General features: G+C 40.8%; 1 protein-coding gene across 4 annotated transcripts in view; it reads left to right on the plus strand.

Moving 5' to 3' along the window:
* FREM1 (FRAS1 related extracellular matrix 1) overlaps window positions 1–12,296 on the plus strand; it is a 173,974-nt gene that overhangs the window by 153,784 nt on the left and 7,894 nt on the right. For 3 of the 4 annotated variants that reach the window (XM_032307887.1, XM_032307886.1, XM_032307888.1), the window contains 6 exons: window positions 4,444–4,593; window positions 6,083–6,321; window positions 7,165–7,212; window positions 7,499–7,648; window positions 7,832–7,960; window positions 8,397–8,512. In XM_032307887.1, coding sequence (XP_032163778.1) covers window positions 4,444–4,593; window positions 6,083–6,321; window positions 7,165–7,212; window positions 7,499–7,648; window positions 7,832–7,960; window positions 8,397–8,512 — 832 coding nt within the window. Of the gene's footprint in view, window positions 1–4,443; window positions 4,594–5,226; window positions 5,307–6,082; window positions 6,322–7,164; window positions 7,213–7,498; window positions 7,649–7,831; window positions 7,961–8,396; window positions 8,513–12,296 lie in introns of those variants that run through there. The other variant, XR_004277487.1, reaches the window with a different exon arrangement.

Raw genomic sequence — 12,296 nt, forward strand, 5'->3', positions numbered from 1 at the left:
AAGAAATGCCTTTCTGCCCTTCACCACAAATAGCATGATGCTTTGTGACTAGTTTAGTTTGCGAAGGCTGCCCTCATAAAATATCACAAACCCGGTAGCTTAAAAAGAGAACTGTATTTTCTCACAGTTCTGGAGGCCACAAGCTCAAGATCCAGGAGTCAGCAGCACCGATTCCTTCCCAGGGGAGGTGACAGAGAATCTGTTCCATGCCCGTCTTCCACGCTTTGGTGATTTGCTGGAATCTCTGGCATTCCTTGGCTTCTGCTGTATCTACAGAAGTCTTGCCCTTGTCCCCACATGGCTTTCTTGTGTGTGGGTTTGTGTACAAATTTTCCCCTTTTATAAGGACACCAATCATAATGGATTAGAGACCCACTCTATTATGACTTTATCTTAACCAGTTACTTCTGTAGTGACCTTATTTATAAGGTCATGTTCTGAAGTATGAAGAATTAAGATTTTGATGTAAAGATTTTGAGTACCCAACTCAACCTGTAACAATGAACCTTAAATTTGACACGAAACTACCCAAATATTATGACTGGCCTCCTTCCTGTGATATTTCCATTTCTGACTCGTGTTAAGTTTCTTCCTCAAGTGACCTGCTTTGTAGGAGAGCTGTTCCCACGATGTATTCAATGGTTACTCACAGATTGCTGCAGGCAACACAAGAGTGTTCTGGTCAACCTGAAGATGAAAGATTTGGGTGCTTTTGCATTGTGTGAGCACCCTTCGTACTTCATGTTTAGGCAGTTCAAACCTTTCCACTTTGGAGAGAGCCAAGAGTCTTTGCCCTATGTCCTCTTTATTATTGGAGGCCTGTCTGTCCCAAGGACTCCAGTGATTTGGGCTTTCAGTAGATTTCAAGCAGCCTGCCAGGTGCTCCATTTGGATTGATAGCAACTAGAAAGTATCACAGTCAGAGGAGGCTCTGAAATTTACTTCTAGGAGGTCCCACTGGATAAGATAAAGACCAATCTGTCTACAAGAGTTTACATGCTGTTTTGAGTAGATACTGATGACTTCTGGAGGCTCTCACTGGTCATCTTAAGACATCTTAAGAAAAAAAAAATCCTGTAAGTTAAAAAGAAACAATACCTCCTTGCTCATTGTTTTAGGAATGAACTAGCCAGAATGGTTTCATAAACTGAAGTCTTAATTTCGGGTATTTTAAAGTTCCCTATGTTCACAGGTTCTGTCAATGTTTATTTACTCCCATGTTGTTAAGCCTTACCTCTTCTGGGTCTGGTGTCCCCACCCCCACTGCTTTTGCCCAGAGCAATCTGCTTCTTCAAAAACGTAGCCTCCGCAATGGGTGAAGAAACAGAGTGAGAAATTAAAAATTGAGGAATATTATAAGGTTTGAGAACTTTGGGGAGAGTGCCGGAAAGAAACACATGACTTTTCAGTCTAGAGAGCTATGCCTCGCTGCTGTTGTACCGAAACCCAAACGGAACCTGCCTACTTTGCATTCAGCTATGGTGACTGATTGATTAGAAATGTAAATATTCTTAAGAAAATGATTGTTTTCCTTTTCAGTATGTGTTCTGGAAAGGTTGCTGCTTTCTTAATTGAGACTAAATCATTCCTAAGAGTCAAAATGTTTTCCAAAGGAACAGATCTCTGACATGGCATTTACTTAAAAGCACTGAGGAAACAGCTTTCAGTAGTGAAGTCAGCTTTGCAGGAAAATATCCAGGAATTGACCTACTCTAAAGTGGGCTGTGTCTGCGTAAGGTGACACCTTTTCTTCAGCACCTTTTGTTTTATGGGAACAGGAGGCCAGTTCAAGGCTTCTGAAATTGTTTATAATCTCAGTGATTTAACAACTACTTTACACCTTGAAAATGGGAGAGGAAGGAGAAAGAAAACCCCAGAAAGTTTTTACTGTCAATCTCATTAACCTATGCTCACCTGGTAAGCATGGAAACAAAAGTGGAATGCAAGCAAACCAATCAGAAAGTACGTAAATGAAATTTAGAAGAGATTTGCTCTAACCATCTGGTTCTATTCCATAAGGTCTTAGAAAAACTTTATTTTGGGGAGGGGGTTGGGGTTTAATTTTTTTAAAAAATGACCCTTAATAATAAGAAGGCAATTGGTTGGGACTTGGATTTTTTTTTCCTTAATTTTTATTTATTTATTTTTTGGTATTGGAGTTTTATTTGAATAATGCTTAACTTTGGGGGCTTTGAGAGTCAAAACAGTTCTCTGAACATTAAACTTCTTCACAGTCTTGTCTCTTATGCCTTCCTGCCTGGTTTATTACAACAGCTGCCTATGTGGTCTCCCCACTTCTAGCCTCTTTGCCCATCTTCCCAGGTCCCTAAGTCTTCCTGTGTAACACTGAGATTGATTTTTCTAAGACCGTCATTTTCAAGAGTCTTCCTTGTTGCCTATGGTTTAAGGTCTGAATCCAGCCACCTGGTGTCCAGGGCTCTCTGCAGCCTGGCCACAAACTGCCTTTGCTTTTTTCCATCTCCCGTTCCCTGGTGTGAGCTCTGTTCTAGCCTGTGCACCCGCTCAGCCTTCCCTGTTCAAGGCCTTTGCTCCTCTACCTTCCTGCCTTTGCATGTGCTGTCTTCCCACTCCCTCCCTCCAAAGCCTCTGAACTCTGAGGCCCACATATTCACGATCTAGTCTGCACCTTTTGGCAGCAAATCATGCATAGCCTTGCATAGTGGCCTTTTCTGGTATTTACATCTTGTCTATTCAAAGAGGTTTTAAATTCCTTTATGTCAGGACATGGCATTCTCCATAGCATCTAAAGCAAAGGTAAGTATGAAATAGATACAAAATGTATATTTTGATCCATCCACCCAGGAGGTAGGAATTATATGGCAGTTTATGTTAGATGTTTCAACTTCTATTTTTGCAAAGACTAGGAAAGTAATTGATTTATGGATTCAGTTGATACTGAAAGCTTAACAAATCGGTTGTCAGCCTGTTGTTGGTGGTGTTCTTTTTAATAAAATTATTTCAGCTACACTTTATTTTTTTCCCCCCTCTAAGTGCAGCCAGGAGTAGGATAAGGGAACAGTTTCATCCTTCCAATGGATTCTGCAGGGGATTGAGGAAATGTTGATTAGATCATGAAATCTGTATGTGACACATCTTCAAAAAGGAGACTGTCATATAGACGGCACGATCGAGAGACATAAATCTGCAGCAAACAATGTGCAGAGAGAAAGGAATCCAAATTTTCAGAAGGGAAGGCTAGGGGAAAAAATAATAATAATAAATATATATATATGTGTGTATATATGTGTGTGTATATACATATATATATATATATACATATGTATATATATATATATGTATATACACACACATATATACACACATATATATATATGTACATATATATATATGACCGCTTCTACAGATGGGCTTCTGGGAATAAAAGCCCTCTAAGAGCCAGTGAGTAAATGCCAGGGAGTAAATTTTCCAAAAACAGTCCTAGAAAGCTAAACCATACATTTGTTATCTTTTTTCCCCCTTGAACTTAAACCTTCTTCTCCACTAAACTGTACTTTTTTTTTTTCTTCCATCACGTTCCCTTCTAAATAAACTAAGGGAGATATCCTGTAATCTGTGTCACAGAAATGGGTCAGGATCAGACAATCTCACACGTTTCTTCCAGTTTTAATATTTTGTGTTTCTGGGGTTGCTTTGTGCCCCATCTTTGTGGTGACAGAAAGGCTGGGGCTATGTTTGTAACATCAAAACCAAGCTTGACTATAACTCCATGAGCAGAGGCAGACAGAAAGAGGGGGAAAAAATGGGCCCAGTATATTTCTAAAAGCCCCCAACCCATAAATTCTCTTGAGAAAGGTATCAAATACTGAGTATGACATCATTAGAAAAAGCATTTGTGGGCTAGAAGGATCTCAGGAAGTGGAGCCGCCGATGGAGGCAGCTGTCTTTGGAAATCAATCACTTCAAGGGTTCCATGAATAGCATGAAGTACCCTCCGATAATCAGTTTTAACTGTCAGTACCAACCTCTTAAGATTTTTGGAACTATTAAGATTTTAAGATTGTGGTACTTGTTTATTCTTAAGGAGAGAAGGGGACCGGTTGTGGGGGGCCGGTAGGGCAGGGGGGCAGCATAAGTCTTGGATCTCATCTCCTAACCTTTTTCTTTCTTTCTTTTTTTCTTTCTTTTTTTCTTTTTTTTTTTTTTTTTGTTCATCTCTTGCATAATGCAGCTTACTTTTTTGTTACAGTGTTTGCATTGAAACGGATCATCATTGTCCAGGAACAAATGTGGTCTTTTAATATTATTTGGGAGAACAGCAGGACTCAAGCGAGTTGCTAACAGTACAATGGCTCGCTCGGGCTCCTGCCGCCTAGCTGTAGACATGTTAATTAATATATTTCTCTGACACCTAGGTGATTGAAATAGCAATTAAAGAGTAATTAAAATGTTTACTTCTTGTAGGAATGTCAACGAAGATGTGGAATATAGCAATTACCTATGACGGATTAGAGGAAGACGATGAGGCCTTTGAAGTGATTCTGAACTCCCCCGTGAATGCGGTTCTTGGCACAAAGACAAAAGCTGCAGTGAAAATTTTGGACTCAAAAGGAGGTATTCTTTGATCCTCATCTTGAAATCAGGAACTGTCCTGGCGCTCTAGCTGCTTGCTTTCAACAGCCAATGTGCTTGATAACGCCTTCAAATCAAAATGCTTAATTTCTTGTCAAGAAAGCAACCTCGGTCATGCTGTAGGCCCTTTATTCTGCTTTCTGCTTCATGTGGTTTTCCTCCTGCTAAGAACTAGCGTTTGAGAAAAGCAACAAGTCAGTGGCATGGTTGTTTTTTTTTCCCCCTACCCGTTTGTTGTTCTCACCGAGGGGGAGACAATGTTGGTGAGAATCTATCGACAATTATTTTCTCCCAGAATTTGTAGGGCTGTAATTATCTTCCTCTGTTAAAGAGAGCTCTTAATGCCTCAAATCTGAATCCCCACTGTAGTGTAACCAGGAAAATTCTAAGAGAGGAAGGAGTTGGAGAGAAATTGATGTGAAAGATACATGTGGCTGGGGGCTTCAGGAGCAGCTGGGGAATATTAATGAATAACCTTGGGTTGCAGAACCAAGTAGGTCCTGGACAGTATAAGTAAAAGAACAACCTGTGAACTAAACAAAATAAAAACCGAGCACAGGCCTTGGTGCTCTGATTTTTTTTTTTTTTTTTCTCTGCTAAATACTTTCTACTTAGGTGTCTGGTTAGCATTTGACAAGCATCCAGTTACCACGCATGGACTCAGACCTCTGCTTTTACACCTGTCATGCCCCGCGGTATGTTTCCCTGCCTGAAATCCACTCTCCCCTCTTCTTTCTCCTATAATGAAAATAAACGCTATCCCCTTGCCTTCATGAAGCTCCTATTTCCACAACATCTTTCCCCATCACCTTTATGGCCAAATTGATTTCTTTTTCAGTAGAACTTTCTGGTCTCAGTAAGTACATAAAATATGTGAAATACTTACTTTACACATGAAGTACACAAGAGCCACGGGAGGGTGAGGGTTGGGGGTTTAGATTTTTGTCCTATGAATTGGAAGTGTTTCCAATAGAAGTAGTTCCATTAAGACTTTCTGGCTCTTTGTTCAGTAACAGTCGAATGCTAATTTTTTGTAACTGTGACTTGATTTCGCTTCTTCAGGCAATCCCAGTGCCTGAAGGAGACCCGGGAAAGGCTGAGCCTTTGCAGTGTTTACGAACTGACAATTGATCAGTGAAGAAGCCTGAGGAATGCTATAATATGAAGGGACTTGAGGCAGTTTCCCCAGTACAGGGTCTGATTGTAAAATTATGACAGTGGTTTCCATTTGTCGTTTGTGAAATCAATTTCATAACTTCATAACCACCCGGCAGAGGTGCAGAAGGGCACAGCTCTCCTGCATGGCCGCGAAGGAGAGCAAAGGAGTTTCTGGCAAATGGCAAAGAGGCAACATCTGGGGAGAAACCGTCCATCTCAGTGTAAGGCCCTAGCTGCTGCAGGGGCTGTGTTGATGCGGATCACTTGCCTGTTGGTGTACAATGAACTGACCGGCCATCATTCATGCCCCCAGGACAGTGCCAGCCTTCATATTCCGTCAGCCCCAACAAGCACAGCGCACGGGAGAAGAACATTTGGCACCCGCTGTCCCCCAGGTCTTCCTCACCCACCGCTTCTGGTTCCTTTCATCTGGAAAGACGACCCCTTCCAACCTCCAAGCGGCCGGCAGTCACTAGGGGAGACATTCAACAGGGTTTTCAGTCTCCAGATCTTTCTCGTATGAAGCTTAGGACCCGGGGGAATGGCAAAACGGTAAGGACGGGGAACTTCTGGGATCGGAGGTATGAAGGACATTGTAAAAGAAAAAAAAATATATTAGTAAGTGTTCTAAGAGACTGATGAAGCTGATTCGCATAGTGAATGGGAACCACGGTTCCTTGCACAAGCATGTGATACCCGCCCCCCCCCTTTTATTAAAGATTTTATTTTTGAGTAATCTCTACACCCATCATGGGGCTCGAACCCAGGACCCCGAGGTCAAGAGTCTGAGGCTCCACCGAGTCAGCCAGCCAGGTGCCCCCATGCAGTGCCTTTTGGATACAGATATCATAACGCTGCCCACTGCCTTAACTTATACTAATTGAAGGGATGAATGTATTGACTCATCCATCTGATATCTGCTTTGGTGCCTTTGTGGTCAAAACAGACAGCGGATAACCAGTGACCCTAGAATAGAATGAGATTAAGTGATCTACTTGGGTGTGGAAACCATGGCTTTGACCTTATTGACACAGGATTCTAACTAAGCACATTCTCATGAGTGGATGTGTGTGTGAGTGTGTGTGTGTGTGTGTGTGTGTGTGTGTGTGTGTGTGTGTGTAAGTTTTCTTGGACCTCTGTGTACTATAAATATGCCAGGAAAATAAGGATGTCTTTTCTCCATAACAAACTATGAGTGTGTGAATCGACACTGGTAAGTTGGGATTAAGTCTAATGATTTTAAAAATTCTAATGATTTTGGCATGGAAAGTCTTAAGCAACACATGTTCTACCATTTTTTTCGACACTAATAAGATCTAACTGAAAGGGTTTCACCCTGATGCTGGTTATTATCTCAGCCAATTTTGTTCCTGTTTTGTACTGTCTTGATTTCAGGTCCTTCCATCCTCCGTTTATAGAAATGGAACCGACATCATCTATAATGTAAGCATAGTCTGAGAAAATTCCTAAATTTCTTGTATTTATGAATGCAAAATATTTAGTGAAACTATTTTTTAAAAAATTTCTTCTGTATTTATGCGTTTCTCTTAAGAGCTTGTTTTGACATTTGTTTTCAAGGCTTGGGTGGTGAGGAAAAACAAAACAAAACAAAACCTTTTATCTTTCCACGTTAACACAATTTTTTAATTGCTTATTTTTCCAACAGACATTTTTGTTTGTTCTCTGGGTGTTTGCTTTCTCTTTATTACGGTTTTCTGGTTTCCTCCAGTATCACGGAATGGTTTCCCTGCCGCTGGAGGAAGACGGTTCCCCATCCCACAAAAGCAAGGCCAAAGTCTTGATTATGAGCCAGACACAAAAGACAAGCAAATTGGCAGATAAGGTGGAATCCACAACCGACTCACACTTCCCCAGACAGGTAGGAAAATCTTCTTACTTCTTATTCATCCTACAACAGGCTGTTTGCTGGGCCATGAACCAGGCTTCAGGCTTGGGGATCACTCACTGAACACAAATGCTACCTAACAAACGAAGATCTGAAAGGGGTGAGTGTGTGATCAGCTCACGTGAAGTCCATCTACATTACCTTGCCTTCCCATAGGACCCGCTGCCCTCATTTCCAAAGAACTGCACGCTGGAATTAAGGGGACTTTTGCACTTTCAAGAAAACCTCCAAGAGCTGTACGAGTGCGATGGAATTGCCTGGAAAGCTTGGAGCCCCCGTACCAAGGTGGGACACAGGACGGGCCGCAAAGGCAGTCTGCTTGCATTATGCTCTGTGATAAACTGGTAGACAGGAAAGGATCTGAGAGCTCAGGCTACATCCTCCTGCCCTCGTTCTGCTTTGAAGGTGAAGAGGAAAATAAGGCCCAAGGGGTGTTTCACAAATCACAAAACACGTTCATTAATTGATACAACTAAAGCAGGTGTTTACTCCTTTTCTTTAATCATCAGAATGTCAAAAGTGTAAAGTCGAAACAGTGCTGACTTCAGTAGTGTTTTCTGTAAAACACCCTGGCATCCCTCAAGGTGGAGAATTGGGATAAGGGCTGAGGTCATTTCTGGTGACAGAACTACTCTAGTCAAGTTAAGGGACTGCGGGACTCTGTGCAGAGGAGACTCTAGAGGGTAAAGACCATGATGTGAACATGGACAATATTTTTCAGGTGGTGGAAGGTAAATCCTGCCCAGCTGGGTGGTATCGTCACTCGGGGTACTGCCACTCCCTGGTCACGGAGCAGAAAGGCACCTGGAACTCAGCTGCCCGAGCTTGCAAGGAACAGTAAGAAACCCTCTTTCACATTAAGTAATGTTTTCTTTCATACTCTTTCTATTTTCTCATGCAATTGCAGGGTTGCTGCGTTCTTTGGAGCGTTGAGTGTCCAATAACTACTTGGTTTTGTTTTAGGAAACCCAGGAGAGCTCTATAGTTCAGAATGGATTTGAGATTGACCTTGATAATGTGTAGTAACCTATCTCTCTATGTGAAAACTGTGATTGCAGAAATTCTATGTTCTAGCCTCTTTTGGTCTTTTGGAGAAAGTCAGAGGAATTTTTCTGGGTCGGCAGCCTTGCAAGTTCTATCTTTAAAAAAAAACAAAAAACAAAAAACTAAGTACGGATTCCTGTCCACTGATTTGGAAAATACATAGCAATGAAAGGACTTATAGTATCAGACTTATGACAATGCCAGAGACAGTGATGATTATGAAACCAGACAAGTCGGACAAAGTGTCGGAGGGTCATGGAACACTTAGTGAAGGATGACTTGTGGTCAGATCATGACAACAAAATTTATCTAGCCCAGAAGGACTTTAAAAATGCATACATACCTATCCCTGCCACCCCCTTTTTTGCCCACCTGGATATTATCCAGAACAGTGCAATTAGACTAATATTCCCCATGGCTGGAAATGGAGACTAGAGAGAAGTCCCTGGTGAAGGGCAGTCAGACCTTGCACTTCATCAAATTCCAGCAGTTCTGCTTATCTAAAAACACTGTTAAGAAATCGAAAGGGTGAATCACAGTTGGCAAAGCTTATCTCCAATCGTCCAGCTGATCTCGGTCTCAAACCCAGAAAATACCAACAATTCCTAGCAACCAGAACAAAAAGACAACCTGATGAAAAAAATAGCAAATGACTTGGAGACTTCATAAGGAAAGATATATAATTGGTTGATAAGTGCATAAAAAGATGCATCCGCATTAGACATCAGAGAAGTGCAAATGAAAACCACAGTGAAATACCTCTTCCCACCCAGGATAAAATCACAAAGACTGACAATACCTAAAGAGTTCTCATATATGCTGGTGGCAGTATAAAAGGGTACAACCGCTTTGTAGAGCTGTCTGGGAGTTTTTAAAAGAAGGTTACGTACATTTATCCTGTGGCTTAACATCCCTACTCCTAGGTATTTACCTGAAAGAGATAAATATTTGTGCTAAAGGGGTAGCTCAGTTGGAAGAGCATGTGACTCTCAATCTTGGGGCCATGAGTTCAAGCCCCACAACGGGTGTAGAGATTACTTAAATAAATAAAATATGCTAGAAAAAGAATTCTTTCACAAGAATTTAATAACAACTTTAAAAAAAAAGAATAATAATAGTTTGGGTATGGGGTACCTGAGTGGTTCGGTGGATTAAGCATCTCCCTTCAGCTCAGGTCATGATTCCAGGGTCCTGGGATGACACCCTGCTTTGGGCTCCCTGCTCAGCGAGGGGTCTGCTTCTCCCTCTGCCTCCGCCTGCTCATCTCATGCTCTCTCTCACTCACTCTGTCACATAAATAAATAAAATCTCAAAAAAATAATAATAGTTTAGGTCATTTGTCTTTTTGTTGTTGATTTATAAGGGTTCTTTATATTTTCTCTATCAACAAGGAAATAGACAAATATTCTTCTTCTGATCATTTTATGAATGATAAAATGGAATGAACTACTAAAACCTCCAACAATGTGAATAAATCTCAAAAACCTGTAGAGGAAGCAACCCAACATAAAAAAAATGCATATTGTATGATTTTGTTTACATGAATAGGAATAACTAATTTACTAGTTGGTGAAAGAAATAAAAACAAAACCAAAAACAGTTATCCCTGGTAGGGATTGTAGGGTGATTAAAAAGTAGAATGAGGTAAGATTCTAGAGTGATGAAGAGGTTCCATGTCTTGCTCTGGGTGGATTGTTACATAGAAATATACAACTGTAAAAATTCATTGAATTGAATATTTAAAATGGATGCATTTTACTGTATCTAAATTATAACTAGATTTTTATTTCTTTTTAAGATTGATTGATTTTAGAGGGAGAGAAGGTGGGCTGGGGAGGAGCAGAAGGAGAGGGAGAGAGAATCTTAAGCAGACACTGGGCTGAGTCCCACTCTGGGCTTGATCCCACAATCCCAAGATCACCAGCTGAGCCACAACCAAAAGTCAGACACTCAACCGACCATGCCACCCATGCACCCCATAACCAGATTTTTAGAGAGCTAATTAAATATTTTAAGAGTCTATGCTGTTTTGGTGGTTCAGTCAGTTAAGCATCTGCCTTCAGCTCAGGTCATAGTCTCAGGGTCCTGGGATCGAGCCTCACATCGGGCTCTCTGCTCAGCAGGGAGCCTGCCTCCTCCTCTCTCTCTCTGCCTGCCTCTCTGCCTACTTGTGATCTGTCTGTCAAATAAATAAAAATAAAATATATATATATATGTATATATATGTATATATATATATATATTTTAAGTCTTTTTAAAAACTGGTCAAATCAACCCCCTTTTTTCACTGATGTATTTCATGTCTTAAGTAAGAGTGCTATAGAGTTTAATCAGTGACTTTCAGGTTTTTGTTGATGAGTGGGTGTAGTATAAAGTAAGGTAAACTATTTTTTGATTTTACAAATAATTATTGTCTAAATGCATGTCTTCCCATATTGCTGTATATTTAGAGACAATGAAGACATTCTTCCACCCAAATAAATGGGTGTCCTACTTTTCTTTAAATTGTGTCTAAATGCATTGATAGCCCGAGTAGGAAGAGTGGTATAGATCTTTTTTCCTTCTTGAGGAAAGGGCTCTGTGTGGAATGAAAAGCTCTCTGATTCAGCACAGAGAAGATCGCAACATGTTCCGAGGAAGAGGAGGGTGTGGTTGTGTATACTGACCAAAATGAGGAGGAGTGCAGGAGAGCAGTTACACTCTATCCAAGGTTACCCCGATCAAATTGTTGTGGGATTCGTTGATGAAATACAGGTGAGCAGAGCAACAGAACCCCAAACCTCAAGCTTAAAGGCAGCCTTATTGTTCCTCTTCCAGGGGTCCTCAGAGGACAATGCAGCTAACTCTGTTGGCCTATAATGAGGCTCTAACTGGTTCTTCCTGTTATGAGAAGAGTAAAGTCCATGTGTACTGAGCGATATCTTTCCATCCCTTCATCACTGTTGGCCTCAGGTCACTGAGTATATTTTCTTAGAAGGACTGTCTTTACTCTGATACTATGATCTCTTGCTTTTTGGTGTCAAAATTCATTTCTTTTGAAATCATGGCAATTTGTAATAATACTGGTATCTTCCTGGTGACCAACCTACATTAACCCCCAATATATATTTTATTTTATTGATCCACCTAATTGCAGCTGGGTTTTAATGGTGAGTACAAAGAGTACAAAGACTAGTTATGCATCTATTAATTTTCTCATAAATCTAATAATATTATGCAATTCCCTCATCCCAGTAATAAACTTGAGGCTCGAATTAATTTAAAAGTCTAGCTACTTCCTCCTGCATTTGACCTAAGATCTCATCTGTGACTTGGGTTTAAGCACATTTACACCCTGACCCTTTTACTGTAGCCTGACCTAGTTCTACATGCCTCCTTGCCAATAAAGCCTTCTTTTTATATTACACAGTACAGTTTACAGAATTCCTTCACCTATACTAGCTTATTTGACCCTCCCATCGCTTCTGTGAGGGAAGCATGTATAATTATCTACATTCTACAGATAAAACAAGAGATTTGGGGAAGCAAAATCACTCGCTTGCAGACTTCATTTCTATTATACTTCCCAAAATAGTTC

This window comes from Mustela erminea, chromosome 12 (assembly GCF_009829155.1).
Source record: "Mustela erminea isolate mMusErm1 chromosome 12, mMusErm1.Pri, whole genome shotgun sequence".
NCBI lineage: Eukaryota > Metazoa > Chordata > Mammalia > Carnivora > Mustelidae > Mustela > Mustela erminea.